The sequence below is a fragment of the Lithobates pipiens genome, unplaced genomic scaffold (assembly GCF_037356315.1).
Source record: "Lithobates pipiens isolate NorthernLeopardFrog02 unplaced genomic scaffold, aLitPip1_a1.2 Scaffold_23, whole genome shotgun sequence".
In the NCBI taxonomy this organism is placed as follows: Eukaryota; Metazoa; Chordata; class Amphibia; order Anura; family Ranidae; genus Lithobates; species Lithobates pipiens.
In genome coordinates, this window is record NW_027507785.1 from 277,701,809 (window position 1) to 277,723,574 (window position 21,766).

General features: G+C 46.2%; 1 protein-coding gene across 1 annotated transcript; it reads left to right on the forward strand.

The window, feature by feature from the left end:
* The first annotated feature begins 6,263 nt into the window (after nucleotides 1-6,263).
* On the forward strand, nucleotides 6,264-19,988 carry GPX7 (glutathione peroxidase 7). The gene is made up of 3 exons (XM_077453303.1): nucleotides 6,264-6,523; nucleotides 12,904-13,165; nucleotides 19,380-19,988. The coding sequence occupies exons 1-3, from the start codon at nucleotides 6,392-6,394 to the stop codon at nucleotides 19,541-19,543; spliced, it is 558 nt and encodes a 185-aa protein (XP_077309429.1). The 5' UTR covers nucleotides 6,264-6,391; the 3' UTR covers nucleotides 19,544-19,988.
* Nucleotides 19,989-21,766: the final 1,778 nt, after the last annotated feature.

Sequence of the window (21,766 nt, forward strand, 5' to 3'; positions counted from 1 at the left end):
TGGATCACTGTTCATTCCATCATCTGAAAATGGAAAGAGTATGGCACAACTGCAAACCTATCAAGACATGGCCGCCCACCTAAACTGACAGGCCGGGCAAGGAGAGCAATAATCAGAGAAGCAGCCAATAGGCCCATGGCAACTCTGGTGGAGCTGCAGAGAACCACAGTTCAGGGGGGAGAATCTGTTCACAGGACAACTATCATATGTGCACTCCACAAATGTGGACTTTATGGAAGAGTGGCACGAAGAAAGCCCTGTTGAAAGAAAGCCATAAGAAGTCATGTTTGCAGTTTGTGAGAAGCCATGTGGGGGACACAGAAAACATGTGGAAAAAGGTGTTCTGGGCAGACGAGACCAAAATTGAACTTTTTGGTCTAAAAGCAAAACGCTATGTATGGCGGAAAACGAACACTATACATCAGTCTGAATACACCATCCCCACCGTGAAACATGGTGGTGGCAGCATGATATTGTGTGAATGCTTTTCTTAAGCAGGGACGGGGAAGCTGGTCAGACTTGATGGGAAGATGGATGAAGCCAAATACAGGGCAATCTTAGAAGAAAACCTGTTAGTGTCTGCAAAAAACTTGAGCCTGGGGTGGAGGTTCACCTTCCAGTAGGACAAGGACCCTAAACATACAGCCAGAGCTACAATGGAATGGTTTACATCAAAGCACATTCATGTGTTAGAATGGCCCAGTCAGAGTCCAAACTTAAATCCAATTGAGAATCTGTGGCAAGACTTGAAAATTGCTGTTCACAGACGCTCTCCATCCAATCTGACAGAGATTGAGCTATTGGGCAGTGGGCAAAAATGTCACTCTCTAGATGTGCAAAGCTCATGCCACACTTTTCACATATTTATTTGTAAAAAAAAATTGAAAACCATTTATCACAATTATGTGCCACTTTGGGTTGGTCTGTCATGTAAAATTCCAATAAAATACATTTATGTTTAAGATACTGTGCTTAAAACTTTTTTATTTTTACATTTCTTCAGTTGCTTTCTGGTTTTGACCAATATTATGTCATCCATCCCAGGAGGCTTCATTTCTTTTCTTTCACCTGGTGTATGGTAGGAGGAACTTTCTCAGCTGAGCACACCCTCCTGCCTGCATGCCTGAGCTAAGGACAGATGGATTCCAGTAAGTAAATGCTACATGAGTCATCTGCCCATACTCAAGATGGTCTTGACCAAAGATGCTCTTAACCAAAGATGCTAGACAATTGTTTTTGGAAGTTATTTCTCAACAAAATAAAGCATAGAGACATGGATGGATGAGTGAGTTTGCTTTGAATATTAAAAATGAATTCAATAGTGTTTTCAGCTTGTGGCGCTCAGATACAGTTTAGTTCCGCTTTAAGCAAATAATCTAATTACAATCCAACAAGAGGAAATCTTGCAGTTGTCAATCAGTGAACAGCAGGCATTTTAACCCACCATTGCTTCCCCAAATTCTATTTAAAGTTTCAACAAAGTCTTTAAAACTAGAGACTAATATCCAGTTCACAAATATGGGTATTTAGAATTTATTTCAGCATTTCCCTGACCCAATTTAACTTAGTGATACTTCTTTGTTAACTTCCTCAGACACAGCGTAAGAACGCTTACTTCACTGAAATTGAAATTTTAAAATGTATTTTAATGTTTTTGCATATTCTTTCATATGACGACCATATTATACTTAAAGCTGAACTGCAGACGATAAAATCGGGGGCACCCAGTGGCTAAGTGGTTAGCACTTCCACCTCACAGCACTGGTTCGAATCCCCACCTTGGCACTGCCTGCCTGGAGTTTGCATGTTCTCCCTGTGCTTCTGTGGGTTTAGTTTGCACAATAAAAAGGTAGCCACAGTACTTTATTTTGCCACAAGATATCCTCAGTCTTCCATTTTGAAAGAGAGCAAGCCTCATTTTTGCAGCCCATGCTGTCATAAATACGCCTCCCCCCATGGAAGGTGTCATCACACAACCTGGGCTCAGAGGATTACTGCACCTCACACGTCATAACATCAGCACCGTTCAGAGCAATGTTAAGGACTGCCTTACTTCTGCTTTAACCTCTTGCCGACCAGCCGCCGTCATCTTACGGCGGCAGGTCGGCACGATTCTGTGAACTGTCGTAGCTATACGTCGGCTCATGGCATCGGATAGCAGGTGCTTGCACGCCCCCGCTGCACAGTGGGGGTGCCGATGCTTGTGGCCAATGCTCGTGATTACCGCCGGCCAAGAGCGATCGCGAGCACGAGAGGCAGAAAAGGGAAGTGTGTGTGTGTGTGTGTGTGTGTGTGTAAACACACAAATCCCTGTTCTGAGAGCAATGACAGATCGTATGTTCCTAATAGTTAGGAACCATGATCCGACACTTCCTCTAGTCATTCCCCTCCCCCTTCAGTTAGAAACATGTAGCAGGGAACACAGTTAACCCCTTGATCTCCCCCTAGTGTTAACCCCTTCCATGCCAGTGACATTTTTATACAGTAATCAGTGCATTTTTATAGCACTGATCACTGTATAAATGTCACTGGTCCCAAAAATGTGTCAAAAGTGTCCAATGTGTCCGCCATAATGTCGCAGTCCTGATAAAAATCGCATATCGTCGCCATTACTAGTAAAAAAAAAAAAATAATAAAAATACTATAAATCTATCCCCTATTTTGTAGATGCTATACCTTTTGTGCAAACCAATATATGCTTATTGCGATTTTTATTACCAAAAATATGTAGAAGAATACGTATCGGCCTAAACTGAGAAAACAATTGTTTTTTAAAAAAGTTAAAATTTTAATTAAATTAATTGCTTAAAATTATAGCAAAATTATAGCAAAAAGTACAAAATATTGTGTTTTTTTTCTAAATTGTTGCTCTTTTTTGTTTATAGCACAAAAAATAAAAACCACAAAGATGATCAAATACCACCAAAAGAAAGCTCTATTTGTGGGAAAAAAAGGACATCAATTTTGGGTGCAGCGCCGCACGACTGCGCAATTCTCAGTTAAAGCAACGCAGCGCCGTATCGCAAAAAATCTTCACCCCATCCAATCACTTGCATGCTCATTGAGAGAATACAAAGTGATCTCTGAATGACGCAGCGGCTGACCTCCTGTGTTCACAAGGCAGCTGAGCAGCTGCTTGACAGGGGACTCTGCAGCAAAGTGGTTTCAATATCCGGACTGGACGTCATATGACCTCTTCAGGATATTGAGCCACTGCACCCCCCCCCCCCCCGGGGTGCACATCGCAGTGATCGTTGCTGCGGTGTGTCAGTCAGACACATAGCAACTACGATCTCTGTAAAGAGTTTACCACGCGATCAGCCGTGTATAATCATGGCTGATCACGATGTAAACAGGAAGAGCCAGTGATTGGCTTTTCCTCACTGGCGTCTGTCAGACGCGAGTAGAGGAGAGCCGGTCGGCTGCTCCTCTGACAGGGGGGTTTGTGCTGATCGATTATCAACACAGCCTCCCCCAAAGATGCCCACACTGCACCACCAGGGATGCCACTAGGACCTTCAGGGACACCATTAGGACCACCAAGGATGTCACCACCAGGTGTGCCACCCTAGACCACCAGGGATGCCAATCAGTGCCCACAATGAGCATCAATGATTGGCAGACAATCCATACATAACAGTACATCAGTGCCACCTATCAGTTCCCATCCGTGCTGCCTATCAGTGCTCATCCGTGTCGCCTATCTGTGCCCATCTGTGCCGCATATCAGTGCCACCTATCAGTGCCCCATCAGTGCCACATATTAGTGCACACATATAGGGCTTTCTCGTGTGTGTGTTCAGTGGAGAGGGGAGAAGCTGATTGGATGCTCCTCCCCTCTCCACTGAACACAAGGTGAAATAATCCTTGTGACAGCGGCTGCCATCTTTTGTAGCCTGCTGTTTTTCCTGAAACATTCCTGATTTTCCCGGGACATAGCAAAATCCCAGGAAATTAATCGGGACAAGCTCCGATCGGGACGAGGGTCCCAAAATCAGGACTATCCTGGAAAAATCTGGACTGTTGGCAAACATGTGCTAGGACAGATGAGAAGATGGTTCAGCAATGAGACAGAAGAGCATGGGGGTTTGGTGGTGGAGCAGACATGCAGAGGGGTACAGTGGTGGGGCAGATGAGAAAGAGGGCACAGTGGTGAAACAGATTTGCAGGAGGGACAGTGATCTGAGGTGTGGAGTTGCAGGGTTAATTTCTCGCTACTCAAGTAGTCTACAGCAGTGGTCATCAACCCTGTCCTCAGGGCCCACTAACAAGCCATGGGCATTACTGGGCCAACAGGCCAAGACGTAATGCATATTTAGGACAGGGAGATGGCTTCTCCCTTGCTCCCATGACCTTCAACATGCACAAAAGCAATATGAACACCAAGCCTTGATGAACATTTTAGCAAATTTTTGAAAGCTTCAAGCAGCTTTCTTAAAGCCTTTAAAGCAGTGATCATCAACACTGTCCTCAGGGCCCACTAACAGGCCAGATTTTATGTATTACCTTGGGGAGATGCAGACTAGAATACTGCAATCACTGAGCAGCAAATTATATCACCTGTGATCGTGGGCGTCTGCAAATAGGGACGGGAGGGGGGGGGGGCAATTGACCCCCCTGGAATCATCAGTGCAGTTGCACTGTGTCTGTGTGTTGTTATGAGATGTCCGCCGTGGCCACCACTGACTTTTTTCCTAGGTCTGCTACTCTGCTGGCTGCTCTCTTTGCTCTGTCCTGACACTGTCCAGTGTCCTCCACTCCACATGTCAGCCTTTCCGCGCTCCTCCTCAGTGATTGGCTGCCTGTGTAGTGTGTAGGTGTGTCTCATGTTGTGTAGATGGATCCGCCCACTAAAGTGCGAGCCGCCGAGTGATATGCTGGCAGTTTGCCACTATGTAGATCCGGGCCGACACTGCCACCGCCCACTCAAGTGCAAGCCGCCCAGTGATATTCTACCCACCTGTGCCTAGGCAACATAAGAACCACGAGGAGCCACAAGTAGGAGCAGCCAGGACTCCCAGGAGGAAGAGCAATTTGATTTATTTATTGCTAATTTGCTGGAAAGATATGTCTCTTTAGTGTATTATGTTAATGAGATAACTAATGTCTTCTTCACTTACAAGTTACTATTCAGGCCAGGCAAACCAGACCAGTCCCATATAATTTATATAGCATAGAGAATGAAATGTACATCTTTCTGTATGGCAATACATCTGTTGTGGGCGACCATATTTTGATCTTGATGAAAACAGCTAAGTATAGCTGTTTTCATCAAGATCAAAATATGGCCAGAACACAATGGCAGCCCGTGCATTAAGGGCGCACGGGAGCGCCGCCCCCACTCTCCTGCCACCCCTCTATCACCTATAGATAGATACATGCATTGCATGAATCTATCTATGGCCGCCGCTGACACCCCCTATTCAGGGGCCGGGACCGTTTTTAGGCGCCTGAATTACAGAAGCGGGGGTTTTTTTGAGGACCTAATTAGAGCCATAGGCATGGGTGTTCATAAAATTATGCCCCCCCCCAAAAAAAGTTCTGCGGATGCCCATGCCTGTGATGTATTTCAGTTATCTTGCAAACATGGCCTGTCAGTGGGCACAGAGGACAGGAAATTACCACTGATCTACAGCATTTACTTTATAAAAAATCATTTTCATGATTGAGAGTGTGAAGTTGACATTTTTTTGTTATAAAATCGTCGCTCTCTATTTCTTTGAAAACATTTTTCGGCACACTGTGCTCAAAAAGTTGCCTACCCCTATAGTTATATGTAACCACGCCCCCAATGGAACATGAGAGGCGTGTCATGAAAATATCCAGTCTCAGATGGTTGGATGGATAAGTGGTGGGCGGGTCACTCTTCCTCCCACAATTCCAGCTGCAGCTGTCTAGCCACGCCCCTGACTCTACAGGGGCGTGTCATGATGAAAGTATCAGAACGTTAGGGCTCTTCTATGGATACAATAGTGGCAGAGCCTCTCCGCTTCGCTGTACTCCAATGCTTTAATTGTCTGAAACCACGCCCCCAACTCTTTAGGCGGAACAGTAGGGACGTGTCCAGTCTCGGCACGTTTGGTTATACAGTGGTGGGCGGGTCGCTAATCCAGCGCAGCATCCTGTAACCACGCCCCCAATGAAACATTAGGGGCGTGTCATGAAGTTTCAAGTTTGGAAACGCTGGTATTCTTCTATGCAGTAGTGGGCGTGTCGCTCTGTTCCAGTTGTTCTAGCTGTTTATAACCACGCCCTCAAATATTTGGATGGGCGTGTCGTGAAAGTATCCAGGCACAGAAAGTAGAGGACCCTTCCATGTAGCGGCGGGGGGATCACTGTCGGTCCATTCCTCCTCCTCCTCGCCGGTGTAGATCAGTAGATAATAGTCACCATGTACTCGGCACTGTGCCTCATCTTCCTCCTGTTCCTGGCCTCCTCCCTGCAGAAGGATCGGGACTTCTACACCTTCCAGGTGGTGAATATCCGGGGCAAGTTGGTGTCTCTGGAGAAGTACCGGGGATCGGTGAGTTCACCCCACTAACACCCCGATCCTTATCGGTACCCGAACTGTAGAGTCCTATGGAGTCCCGCTACTAACCGTATGTGTGATCTCTGCAGACAATCGTACAGTGTGTCCTCCGATCACTAATAATCCTCTAATCACATACCGTGTGTGGTGTACAGCCGGGTCATTCCAGGATCGCAGCTCGTCCGTCATCCCTGTCCGGCTCATAGAGGGTTAACATTCTGTGACCCCCCCCCCCCCCCCCCTCCTCATGTGAGCGCTTCCAGGGATGAGGACGTGGCATGGATCAGATCAGAGGGGCTCCATACACACCAGACAGCATCCCTACAACGTACACCATCCCTACACACCATACACCATTCCCACACCATACCCCATTCCTACACCATCCCTACACACCCTACCACATTCCCACACCATCCCTACACACCATACCCCATTCCTACACCATGCCTGCACCATACCCCATTCCTACACCATACTCCATTCCCACACCATGCCTGCACCATACCCCATTCCTACACCATCCCTACACACCCTACCACATTCCCACACCATCCCTACACACCATACCCCATTCCTACACCATGCCTGCACCATACCCCATTCCTACACCATACTCCATTCCCACACCATGCCTGCACCATACCCCATTCCTACACCATCCCTACACACCCTACCACATTCCCACACCATCCCTACACACCATACCCCATTCCCACACCATGCCTGCACCATACCCCATTCCTACACCATACCCCATTCCTACACCATCCCTACACACCATACCACATTCCCACACCATGCCTGCACCATACCCCATTCCTACACCATACCCCATTCCTACACCATCCCTACACACCATACACCATTCCCACACCATGCCTGCACCATACCCCATTCCTACACCATACCCCATTCCTACACCATACTCCATTCCCACACCATCCCTACACACCATACCCCATTCCTACACCATACCCCATTCCCACACCATCCCTACACACCATACCCCATTCCCACACCATTCCTACACCATACCCCATTCCTACACCATACCCCATTCCTACACCATCCCTACAACATACCCCATTCCCACACCATCCCTACACACCATACCCCATTCCCACACCATTCCTACACCATACCCCATTCCTACACCATACCCCATTCCTACACCATCCCTACAACATACCCCATTCCCACACCATCCCTACACACCATACCCCATTCCTACACCATACCCCATTCCTACACCATCCTTACACCATCCGTACACCATACCCCATTCCCACACCATCCCTACACACCATACCCCATTCCTACACCATACCCCATTCCCACACCATCCCTACACACCATACCCCATTCCCACACCATTCCTACACCATACCCCATTCCTACACCATACCCCATTCCTACACCATCCCTACAACATACCCCATTCCCACACCATCCCTACACACCATACCCCATTCCTACACCATACCCCATTCCTACACCATCCTTACACCATACCCCATTCCCACACCATTCCTACACCATACCCCATTCCCACACCATCCCTACACACCATACCACATTCCCACACCATGCCTGCACCATACCCCATTCCTACACCATACCCCATTCCCACACCATCCCTACACACCATACCCCATTCCCACACCATGCCTGCACCATACCCCATTCCTACACCATACCCCATTCCCACACCATCCCTACACACCATACCCCATTCCCACACCATGCCTGCACCATACCCCATTCCTACACCATACCCCATTCCCACACCATCCCTACACACCATACCACATTCCCACACCATGCCTGTACCATACCCCATTCCTACACCATACCCCATTCCCACACCATCCCTACACACCATACCCCATTCCCACACCATGCCTGCACCATACCCCATTCCTACACCATACCCCATTCCCACACCATCCCTACACACCATACCCCATTCCCACACCATGCCTGCACCATACCCCATTCCTACACCATACCCCATTCCCACACCATCCCTACACACCATACCCCATTCCCACACCATCCCTACACACCATACCCCATTCCCACACCATGCCTGCACCATACCCCATTCCTACACCATACTCCATTCCCACACCATCCCTACACACCATACCCCATTCCCACACCATCCCTACACACCATACCCCATTCCCACACCATGCCTGCACCATACCCCATTCTTACACCATACCCCATTCCTACACCATCCCTACAACATACCCCATTCCCACACCATGCCTGCACCATACCCCATTCCTACACCATACCCCATTCCTACACCATCCCTACAACATACCCCATTCCCACACCATCCCTACACACCATACCCCATTCCTACACCATACCCCATTCCTACACCATCCTTACACCATACCCCATTCCTACACCATTCTACCATTCCTACACCATCCCTACCCATAGCTCCCAACTGTCCCTGATTTCCAGGGACTGTCCCCAATTTGGAGCAATGTCCCTCTGTCCTCCTCATCCGTCCCTCATTTTGGTCTGATCTATATAGATGTATATAAAATGCATTATTTATCTTTCAAAAGTGTATACCCAGTGCTAAACCTTTTTAGCACTGGGTATTTATAAATTGCTGCATTTGTAAATGTAAAAAGCCAATATAAAGGAATAATTGCACTTGTAGGTTTAACTATTTTTTTTTTTGGTATAATTTTCCTTTAAGGGGTGTAGCATGGGGTGTGTTAGTACTTTTGCTAGTAGGCGTCCCTCATTCTCATCTTAAAAAGTTGGGAGGTATGTCCATACCCCATCCCTACACCATCCGCACCCCACCCCTACACCATGCATACCCCATCCCTCCTCGATCCATACCCTACACCATCCATACCCTACACCATCCATAATCCATCCCTACACCATCCATACCCCATCCCTCCTCACCCCATCCCTACACCATCCATACCCCATCCCTACACCATCCATACACCATCCATACCCCACCCCTACACCATCCATCCCCTACACCATCCGTACCCCACCCCTTCACCATCCGTACCCCACCCCTTCACCATCCATACCCCATCCCTACACCATCCATACCCTACACCATCAATACCCCGCCCCTACACCATCAATACCCCGCCCCTACACCATCCATACCCCACCCCTACACCATCCATACCCCACCCCTACACCATCCATACCCTACACCATCCATACCCCACCCCTACACCATCCATACCCTACACCATCCATACCCCATCCCTACACCATCCACCTTCCATACCCCAATCCTACACCATTCTACCATCCCTACACCATCCATACATCATCCCTACACCATCCATACCCTACACCATCAATACCCCGCCCCTACACCATCAATACCCCGCCCCTACACCATCCATACCCCACCCCTACACCATCCATACCCTACACCATCCATACCCCATCCCTACACCATCCACCTTCCATACCCCAATCCTACACCATTCTACCATCCCTACACCATCCATACATCATCCCTACACCATCCATACACCATTCTACTATCCCTGCACCATCCATACACCATTGCTGCACTGTACATCATCATGCCTCATTTGCTCTCCTAGGATTGCCTTTCTCATGTAGAAGTCATGTGGGGGGGGGGGGGGGGGTAGATAATCAACTTTTATTCCACCCCCCTTTTTCCTGCATTTAGATTTCCTGCTGACTAGGTCTTTTCTGGAACTTTTGGATTATTATTATTGCACTTTAATAAATTAAATAAAAAAACAACACATTATTTTTTGTATAATGTGAAAGATAATGTGTATGCCAAGTAAAAAGCTATCTAGCAATCTCCATAGGTGACATTTTAAACATTTTTACAGGTTACATGTTTTGAGTTACAGAGGAGTTACAGAGGAGGTCACGTGCTAGAATTATTGCTCTCACTGTAATGATCGCGGCGATACCTCACGTGTTTGAACACCGTTTACATATGCGGGCACGACTTACGCACACGTACACGGATTGATGGGGCGCTTTAATTTTTTTGTCTTATTTATTTTACTTGTTATTTTTACACAGTCCCTTTCATTCTTTCTTTATTTTTTGATCACTTTTATTCTTACAAGGAATGTAAACATCCCTTGTAATAGAAATAAGCATGGCAGGTCCTCTTTATTGAGAGATCTGGAGTCAAAAAGACTTCACTCGACTTCCTGCCCAGGAATCGGCCGCATCATTTCTGGGCATTACAGGAGCCATCGGTAAGCCCGTAAACGCCTGAGAAGCAGAGGGGGTGGGGAGGGGGCATCTCTCCTGCGGCTTCTTAAAGTGATCTTGCGGCGAATCCACCACTGAGATCACTTTTATTGGAAAGCCTTCTGCCTAAGGGAAAAAACGATACCGGGTTTATGGCATCTAGCTGCAGCCATAACCCCGGCATTTAATGTCAAAAACATGACATACATTCCCAGTTAGGCAATTGGCAAGTGTTTAAAGGGCTTGCTTGCACCGGATGCTGCCATATAAGTTTAGGTGCATCTAGTAATATTTAGATCCTGAACGCACAAAAAAAATGTATTTTTGACCATGCGGTTTACCTGCGGTACCTGCACCTACGATCGCGCTGTGGGCTGAAATGCGTGAGGATGCCATTTAGAATGAATGGCTGCCCTGCTTGTCTCGCAAGAGCAGTGTTATTCAGCTGGGGGTGGGGGATTCAATGGGATTTCCGCATCCGAACCCGGAACGCAGTGTGGGCTAGTGTGAACCGAGCCTAAAAGCAGCACATACACACAGTAAACATTGTTAGGCACACATTTAAGCTTTACTGCCTGCACTGGTTAACTGCTTGTTTTTTCCAGGGGCGCAAGAAAAAGCAATACTTACCCGATCCTCTGGAAAACAGTGCTCCCCCATGACCAGCAGTAGACCGTTCCTGCTATCCTCACGTCCAGAGTCAGTGAATGGTGGGCGTAATGATGTCAGGAACAGTCCATGCACAAGACTGCTAGTGTGCGGTGGGGGGGGGGGGGGGGCAGGGGAGCAGTCTTGTGCTTGGAGGACAAGAAGATTCTCTCTCCTCACCCCCTAGACAAAAGCAAGCAGTTAACCCATGCAGTCTGGGCACAGCTCCACTGCATGGGAAAAAGTGGTTCTAAAGCTTTAAGGTTTTTTACATTAATGCATTCTCTACATGATCCCCACTCCTATATTTACTTGAGCCCAGTCTTAATCCAGCACTGTGCATGAGGAAAACAACTGTCCCTGCTCTCTCCCTTCTCACAGGGCAGATCGGTAGCAGCAGGAGCCATTGGCTCCTGCTGCTGCCAATCAAATCCTATGACAAGGGGGCGGGGAAAAGCCCCACTGTCTGTGTCGATGGATGCAGGCAGCGGGCCTCAGGAGCAAGCCTGCACGATCACACCCCTTGCTAGGGGGGAATACTCAGAAGGGGGAGGGGCCAGGAGCACTGTTGGGGGACCCCAAAAGAGTAGGATCAGGGCTGCTCTGTGCAAAACCATTACACAAAGCAGGTAAGTATAACATGTCTGTTATTTAAAAAAGGCTTAATATCACTTTAACCGCTTCCAGACCGCCCCATGTATATTTACTGTGGCAGGGCGGCCTGGGTGGGCAAAATCAGGTACCTGCACGTGTGGCGCCGACGTGCCGCTCCCGCTGTGATTGGACACAGCGGGAGCCAATGTAACCCGCCGTAACCTAACCGATCGTTCACAGGAGAGACGGATCAGCGATGTGCAGATGTAAACAAAGCACACCGCTGATCTGTCAGAGAGGAAAAGGTGAGAGATCATGTTTCAGCTAAGCTGAATCAGATCTCTCTTTTCCTTCAGTGAATCTCCTCCCCCCCACAGTTAGAAACATCTCCCAGGGAACACATTTAACCCCTTGATCTCCCCTAGTTTTAACCTCTTCCCTGCCAGTGCCATTTATTCAGTGATCAGTGCATTTTTATAGCACTGATCACAGTATTGGTGTCACTGGTCCCCAAAAAGTGTCACTTAGGGTCAGATTTATCCGCCACATTGTCGCAGTCCCACTAAAAATCGCAGATCGGCACCATTACTAGTAAAAAATAAAAGTCCCTAAATCTATCCTGTAGTTTGTAGACTCTATAACTTTTGTGCAAACCGATCAATGTAAGCTTATTGGGATTTTTTAAACAAAAGATAATGCAAGCCTCCCGGGTTCTCTGAGAAATAGTTTCCTTTATGGCACCATTGTATGTATGTAGGAAGATGCTATGGGGACATTGGGGACATTGGGGACAATGTTGCCGTGCTGCATAATATCTAGAAATCTCAGTGCTGGTTCTAAATCTTCTACTTCATTTTTTGTCTCCTTTTTTCCAGGTGTCACTGGTGGTGAATGTGGCCAGTCAGTGTGGGTACACAGAAGGGCACTACAAGGCACTGCAGCAGCTCCAGCGGGACCTGGGGCCTTACCACTTTAATGTCTTAGGATTCCCATGTAATCAGTTTGGACATCAGGAGCCAGACACTGAGCGTGAGATTGATCTGTTTGTCCGGAAGCAGTACGGCGTGACCTTCCCCATGTTCAGCAAGATAGCTGTCACCGGTATTGGGGCCAATAATGTGTACAAATATCTGACTGGTAAGAGATTGGGAGACATTAGCTTTCAGTACTGGGAGATTGGTGCTAGTGGTTTTCAACCCAGTACCGATGCCCTACCCTAAGGGTCCCATCACATTAACCCACTCTGTAACCCTAGTACTCCACACTAACACTAACTTTCACTGTAACCCCAACACTCAACCTACCTGTAACCTCAACTCTAACAGGAATCCTTCCTGTAACCCCCAACACTAACCTTAAAGTGGTTGTAAACCCTCCCTAGTGACTGTTAACTATAGGTAAGCCTAGAATAAAGCTTAACTATAGGTAGTGGAAATATCTCCTAAACGTGTGCTGTTTAGGAGATATTTCACTTGTAGTGCGCCGATGATGTAATCGGTGCATGTGCTATGAAGAAATGGACCTTCGTGCCGTTTCTTCCCCCAGCATCCTCCGTTACTGGCGGCTCCTGCGCACATGTGCGGGAGTGACATCACGGGGTTAGGGCCAGTCACCGAGCTGGAGTCTGCGGCCCCCGTAAGGAAGAGGGGCGAAGATGGACGCAGCCTGCACAGGGGACAGAGATGGATTCGTTTGCAGGTAAGTGTCACATAATGGGCTAGTATGCAATGCATACTAGCCCATTGTGCTTTTAATTTTCAGGCTTTGCAGGGAGCAAAAGAGGAAGTAAAACCCATCAGGTTTAACCTTCGCTCTCCTATATTTATTGCCCATTGGAATGCACTGTGTGATACATTTGTGCAATATACTCCTAAAGCATTCCCATTTTTCTTCCGTGTTTGATGTATCTAGGATTTGGTTCCAATTGATGTCATGTTTGAAAAAAAGAGAGTCTGAAAACTGCCCCCTAACATGAAACACCTCCATCCCTCTATTACACAGAAAAAACAACAGTCGCCCATGGGCGACTGTTGTTTTTTCGATTGATGTCATGTAGTAATGACCGCAGTTCAGAAAAATGATCTCAATTGAAGTTTAGTGTTCTTGTAATACCATCGTGACCTTCTTTTTCTATGTTTTACGTTAAATGTGATCATCCTATGATTACTAGATCCCAAGTTGTCCCGTATTTCCACATCTGTGACCAAACTTGGCTCTTTTGTGATTCATAGGTCTAGCAGGGCATTCTTTCTAGTTGGGGAATCCATTAATTGGGACATGAAGTTGTCCTGTAAGACATTCATGAAATGATGGGACTTTAATGGGTGAGCTGTCCCCTCTGTCCAGTAAATATCAGAATAATTGAAGTCCCCCATTATGATTACCTTTCCCTAGCTCGCTGCCATTTCTACCTGTGATAGTAGGTCCCACTCCTCCTTCTCCTTCAGGTTGGGTGGCCTATAACATACCCCCACTAATAATTTCCCACTTCTTTTCTTTGAAGTTCTACCCATACTGATTCCACCTCCCCCTTGTCCCATTCACAATGTCACTCCTCTCTATCACCCGTGCATCATTTTTTACATATAGACACACCCCTCCCCCTCTTCTACCTTCCATGTCTTTCTGAAACTAGGAATAACCCCGGATATTTGCCAGCTAATCTTGTGAGCTGTCAAACCAAGTTTCAGTTATTCCCACAAAGTCTAAGCCCTTGTACACACAGTCGGACATTCTGACAACCAAATCCGTTGGATTTTGTCCGATGGATTTTGTCCGAAACTGTTGCATACACACAGTCGGACCAAGTTGTCGGAAAATCCGATTGTACATAACGTGATGACGTTATTTCGTTATTTCGTTACGACGGGACTACGTTCAGGCTAGTAGCCAATAGCTTTGGTCTAGGAATTTGAGCTGAGCATGCGTGGCACTTTGTCCGTCGGAGTAGGCTACACATGATCGGAGTATGTCCGATCTGAGCAGTTTGTCGAAAAATATTTCCAGCAAGTTGGAAAATTTGGTCTGACGGAAACAGTCCGATGCATACCACACACAGTCGGAATATCTGTCAAAACGGTCCGATAGGACACATTCCGACGGAATCTCCGACCGTGTGTACAAGGGCTAAGTCCGCCTCATGTACTAGCAGCTCCAGTTCCTCCACTTTGTTAGCTAGGCTCCTAGCATTTGTGTATACTCCTCTCAGTGATGTATGGGTGCATTTTAGCTTCCCCTTAGTTTTCCTTGGGCTTTTGTTTCCAAGTTATCCTTGCATTCACCCCAGGATTAGAAGTTACAACTGTAGTATCCCTGCTGACTCCACTATTACCCTCTGTTCTTTGCTCACTGCCGGCTATTGCTTCCGCTGACCCCCCTCCTCCCCCAATACCCAGTGAAAAAATGCCCCTCCAACTTTGTGGCCATCTTTCTTCCCAATAGGGCTGTACATCCCCGTTAAGGTGAAGCCCATCTATACTTCCCTGTTAAGCTGAACTCCAGGCAGATGTAAAAAAAAAAAAAATACAAGCTAATCAATCTATGTATTTAATAAAGCAAAACTCCAGGCAGACAGGTAAATACACAGATCCATCCAGTTCTGAGCCTTACACAGTCTGTCACACAGCACAGTCCTTTTTGGCAAGGAAAGGGATGTAAGTGTTGTCTGCTGCAGATAAAGCCTAACTCCATTTTTAATGTTCCTTCAAATAGTTTGTTTGGGCCAAGCTGGCCTAAACAATCTATTTACTGCACTAACAGGTGCGCTCATAGCTCCCAACTGTCCCTGATTTCGAGGGACTGTGCCTGATTTCGAGGGACTGTACACAGCAGAACCCTGTCAACAAGTCCCAGACAATGATTGGCTGTGTGCAATCACAGCCCAGAGCTCTGTGCTGAGAATCAACACACAGCTCTGTACAGAGAGAACGCAGGGATGAGAAACTTAGAGATCTCTTAGTAAAAGGAGCACATATTACATATAGTTAGGCACACTGTTAACCCCTTGATTGCCCCTAGATATTAAAGTGTTTGTTAAGCCACTGTGATATATTCATTCAATCATCTCTGGTTGATAGGCGCCCAGTGTTTGTGCTTTAAAAAAACAAAATACTGATATATACCTTATTTCAGAGCACGACTTGACGCTCACGTGACCGTCCACCTCTCCCCTTTCTCAATCTGACAGCTACAGCGGGAGAGGCAGAGAATCCCCCATTGACATCAGTCAAGAGGAGAGGAGGAGAGAGGTGGCCGGTCACGTAAACGCTGAGTGGAGCTCTGAAATAAGGTATATAGCAGCTTTTTTTTTTTATAGAAAGCACAGATACTGGGCACCTATTGTTATTAACCAGAGAGAATTGTATGGAAATTCAAAAGTAATCTTAACAGCAGGAGGAGAGAGGCGGGCACTTCTAGGAGCTGACAAGCAAGGAGGGAGAGGGGAGAGAGAGGACAGCGGAGAACTGCGGATGACGGAGGCACATAAACTGATCACATTGTCAGGGCTCAGCAGCCATGATAAACCGTGGTCAGTTTACAGGGGGAGGGCAGAACCAGGCTGAATGAGTCAGGTATTTTAGATGATAGAATGGGCCAAATGACACAGCACAAGCACTGTGCTTTATAACATGCTTTAAAGGAACAGGATCCTTTTTTTTTTTATTTTTTTTTTAGGGTAACAAATGCTTTCACCCCTTACCAGCAAGTGTCATTAGTACAGTGATAGTGTATTGTACTGTATTATCAATGATAACTATATTGGTGTCACTGATGATGTCAGTGGCAGTTAGTTAGTCCCCCAGCGTCAGTTAGTGTCAGATTTTCCGCCACACTATCGCAGTCTCATTATACGTCTCTGATAACTGCCATTAGTAGTATAAAAAAAACTCCGGTATATATACCATTGTTTGTTAGCGCTATAACTTTAACACAAACCAATCAATATACATTTATTGTGATTTTTGTTTATCAAAGACATGTAGCAGAATACATTTTGGTCAAAAATTATGACGGGAATTTTTTTTGGGATATGTTTTGTAGCAGAAAGGTAAAAAAATTATTTTATTTTTTTTCAAAAATCTTTTTTCATTTATATCTAAAACAAATGCAGTGGTGATCAAATAACACCAAAAGAAAGCTCTATTTGTGTGGAAAAAAATTATATAAATTTTGTTCGGGTACAGTTTTGCTTGACCGTGCAATTAGCAGTAAAATCTTCTGGAGATCAAGTAGTTCAAAAAAGACATTCAATGATCTATAATTAAAAAAATAGTGCATTTGTTTGTTTTATATTTAAAGTGTTTGGCAACCCAAAAAAAAAAAATCGGATCCTGTTCCCTTAACCACTTGCTTACTGGGCACTTACTTGGCAATTTTCAGCTTTCAGCACTATTGCATTAGGAATGACAATTGCGTGGTCATACAGTATACCCAAATTCAATTTTTATCATTTTTTCCCACAAATAGAGCTCTCTTTTGGTGGTATTTGATCACCTCTGCGGTTTTTAATTTTTGTTTAAAAAAAATGTAAAAAGACAGAATATAATTTTTTTATATTTTGTTATAAAAATTTTAAAACGGGTAGTTTTTATCCTTCATTGATGTGCGCTGATGAGGCAGCACTGATGGGCACCGATGGGTGGCAATGATGGGCACCAATGGGTAGCAATAATGGGCACTGATCGGTTACACTGATAGGCAGCACTGCTTGGTGGCACTGATTGGCACCACTGGTGGGTATTGATAGGTGGCACTTGTGGTCATTGATAGGTGCACTGTCAGGTTGAAATGGCAGGTAGCACAGATGAGGCATAATTGCCTCTTGCTCCCTTGCAAATGAGCTGGTGATCGGCCGTCAGCGTGGGGAGAAAAATAAAATGATTACCAAGCTTTTGTTTACATTATGTGATCAGCTGTCATTGGCTGATAGCTGATCACATGGTAAGGGGCCGGGACCGGCCCCTTACTCGGACGGGTGATTACCCGAGTCTCATTGACTCCGTGATCACAGCGTGCGTGCACATGGGAGGCCATCATATGACGGCCTCCCGGAAATTCAGGTCTGCGATGTGGCCATCATTCGGCTATAGTGCGGATGCCAAGAGGTTAAAGCAGATTAAACAGCAGAGTGCTTGTGCTGTGTAGTCTGCCCCTCTCTAAGCTAATAAAAAACTTCCCTGAACCTGCCAGTTCCTGTATCCCCTCTCTGTACTGATCACAAAAATCAGGGCTACTGAGCCCTGACCACCGTGGCCAGTGTGTGCCTCCATCATACTCAGCCCTGCTCTCAGCTCTCCACTCACCCCCTCCTCCTTGCCTGTCAGCTCCCTCTCTGTGTCTCTGTCTCTGCTCCGCTCCCACTCCCCCGCCACTATTATTAAACATTAAAAACCTACAATGATCACTGAGAAGCCCCTCTATTAGAACCTGGCATACCACACTATGCAAGTCATTTCTAAAAATGAGAATTGTAAATACCTATTTAGAGTTGTCTTCAGGCTGCTCACGTGACTTGCGGCTGCCTTACAGCCCTGAGACAGGGCTTCTGCGGGAGGACATGTGGCCCCTCCTGCAGAAGCCATGTATCAGAGCTGTGTCAGGTGACCGGCCTGAAGACAGCTCTAAACAGGTATTTACAAGCCTCGTTTGGTATGCCAGCCTCTAACAGAGGGGCTGGTAGCGATTTATAAATATGACTTAACCACTTTAACTGCCTGGAGTTCAGTTTTAGGCTGGATGCACACCAGTGCGAATTGGATGCTTGTTTCCCCGCATCCAATTCGCATAGCAGGAGATTGTGATGGGCTTTCTGTAGCGAATTGCACAGGAGCCCTGTGCATCTTTTTGTCTGTTTCAGGTCAAAATTCAGACTGAAATCTGACCTGAAACAGTGAATGGAGACGCACCGGACTCCTGCTGTGAGCCGCTGCGTTCTCAAGTGTGAACCCAGCCTCAAGAATGCGTTTTTTTTTGTTTGTTTTTTTTAATCCTAATACAAAAATCATTAACCACCTGTAATCTTATGCAGCAGACCATGAGACAACACTGTATGCAGATTAGGCTCACCTGCACTGTACAGTGCTGTCAGTCTATCATTGGCAGTTTGCTAGCAGAGGAACAGAGCAGAATGATCACTTCTTTAGTGTTCTGCTGACTCTTCATTGTCCAACCAGCAGGGGTGCGTAAGTGCAGTGTAAAACAGTGAGGTCAAGGACATAGCATCTTAATGGCATGAGACAGATCACTAAACAGGCTAAGCCGAAATACAAATACTTTGACAGGTGCTATATGTTACGCGTGATCCATGTCTTATTATTTTGTAGTTACGTTGCCACCTGTGTGTGTTTTGCAGAGTCTTCTAACAAGGAACCGGACTGGAACTTCTGGAAGTATCTGGTTGGTCCAGATGGTAAAGTGGTGAATGCTTGGGGTCCAACCGTTTCCGTTGAAGAAATTAGGCCGCATATCACAGAAATTGTGAGGAAGCGGATCCTGAAAAAGAAGGATGAATTATGACACCTATTGGCTTCATCTAGACAGATCAGGGAATAAGACGCTCATTCTAGAAAGTTGACATGCTGCGTCTGGCCAATCAAATACTATACTATATTACTGCCAATGGACATTACTGATTGGTTGAGAACATCAACAAGAACATAAAAGCAATAAACGTTACCAACGTTCAGTCATGGTCATCCCTAACAGTAAGAAGACAAGATGTAACACCGGAAGATCTCATGAGACTAAAAATAAGCAATTGTGACATTACGTGGTAATTGTATGCCCGACTGCATGACATTTAATCTGTCGCTGGGCTTGTTTATCACTTTTCTGTCATTTTCTGGGATTTTTCTGTAGGCTAAGGTATTTTTTATTCAAGAAATAAGTATACCATGACTGTGGAAGAAATGATTAAAAATGCCACTAGACATGTTTCCAATAAAATGAATGAGAAATTGTATTTCTCTGAGCAAAATGCAATAATCAGAGTCAGAAGGTTAGCCGAATTCCTCTCTCCGTCTCCTGTGGTTTATTCTCTGCCTTCTCGCTAAAATTAACCCAATACAACAGCCAGAGATGTAAGGCAGGCCATACATGGGCCAAATTTCGAAAGAATTTTCTTTCGAAAATCGTATCTTATCTTTCGCACCATTAGGCTCGGTTCACACAGGGGCGACTTGTCCAGGCGACTTCGCCGCCTGACAAGTCGCCCCCGTTCTGTACTACGGAACCGTTCTAATAGGAGCGACTCGAGTCGCTCCGACTTAGAAAAAAGGTTCCTGTACTACTTTTGCGGCGACCTCGGGCGACTTGCATTGACTTCTATACAGAAGTCGTTTTGCAAGTCGCCGCTGAGGTCGCGGCGCGGCAAGTCGTGCCGCGTACGGTGTGAACCGAGCCTTAGTGGGCTGCAGCAACAGCTGATTTTTGTGCGGCCATCGAATATGAGTAATTGAGCATGTTTGAAATTTTTTGAAAAACAAACTATTTTCTAATCAATGATGGGAGAATCGTGCAATAGTGTAGTGTATAGACAGCATTCATTTTTGTAACAAAATTTTGTAAATAAGTAATTTTTCTCCACTGATGTGCGCTGATGCGGTTGCACTGACGGGCACTGATTGACGGCACTAAAAGGCTGCACTGATGAGGAGGCACTAACATGCAGTACTGATTGGCACTGATATGCAGCATTGACAGGCAGCCTTTATGGGCACTGATGAGGAGGCACTAACAGGCATTACAGGTGGGCACTGAAAGGCAACAATGATTGGAATCACTGATTGACACTACTGGTGGGCACAGTTGGGCATTACTGTTGCGACTGCACTGATAATCAGTGCACTGATTATCAGCGCAAACTCCCCCCACCCACACTGTCAGCATGAATAGAGGAATGTCAATAACCGCCACTTCCTATTTATACTGTGATTGGGCACAGCTGATCACATGGTAAAGAGCCTACGTCATAGGCTCTTTACCGTGATTGGAGATGTGGTGTGTCCGAGCGTCACACCGCACCACCGATCACACTGCGCACCCCCTGGGCGAGCATGAGCGGCATGTTTTTAAGGACATCATACGATGTCCAGTCACAGCAATGAAAGTATGAAACCCCGAACGGCCGTCATTTTGCTATAGGCTGTTTGGGAAGGTGTTAAAGTGGTTGTAAACCCTCACATATACCTAGTGAAGTCCCTGGCCTCAGGTGATACACAAAGGTGAAATAAATCCTTCTGCATAAGTTGTACCTGTTTATCTGCAGCCTTTCTTCTCTACATCCATTGAAAGCGCTGAATTTTAAAGCTTGTGTGAGAGTTCAAAAAAGGGGCCAAGGAGCTGAAATTACACTCTGCAGATCACAGTGAAGAGAGCTCTGAGAGCTGATTGGAGGGAAGGGACACACCCCCTTCACACAGCTCACAGAAACAGAGTTGAGACTGTGGATCAGCTGGATGTCCCTCCTCTGTCACCATTTCTCTTGGTGTCAGGAAAACTTTGAGAAGTGATTCATGCTGATAGCAGAAGGATGAAGCAGCTGACAACAGTGACACTTATACCCTCCACACAATTTCCGTTGGAAAAAGTGTAATGGGAGCTTTTGGTCGGATATTCCGACCGTGTGTATGCAACATCCAACTTTTTCTGTCTGAATTTCTGCCAGTCTGTATGCAATTCCAACGCGCAAAAGACCACACATGCTCGCAAACAATTCGATGCATGCTCGGAAGCATTGCA

Coding starts and splice junctions, on each gene's coding strand:
- GPX7 (XM_077453303.1), top strand. CDS start 6,392: ATGTACTCGGCACTGTGCCTCATCTTCCTCCTGTTCCTGGCCTCCTCC. Junction 6,524..12,903: donor TGGAGAAGTACCGGGGATCG/GTGAGTTCACCC, acceptor CCTTTTTTCCAG/GTGTCACTGGTGGTGAATGT. Junction 13,166..19,379: donor TGTGTACAAATATCTGACTG/GTAAGAGATTGG, acceptor TGTGTTTTGCAG/AGTCTTCTAACAAGGAACCG.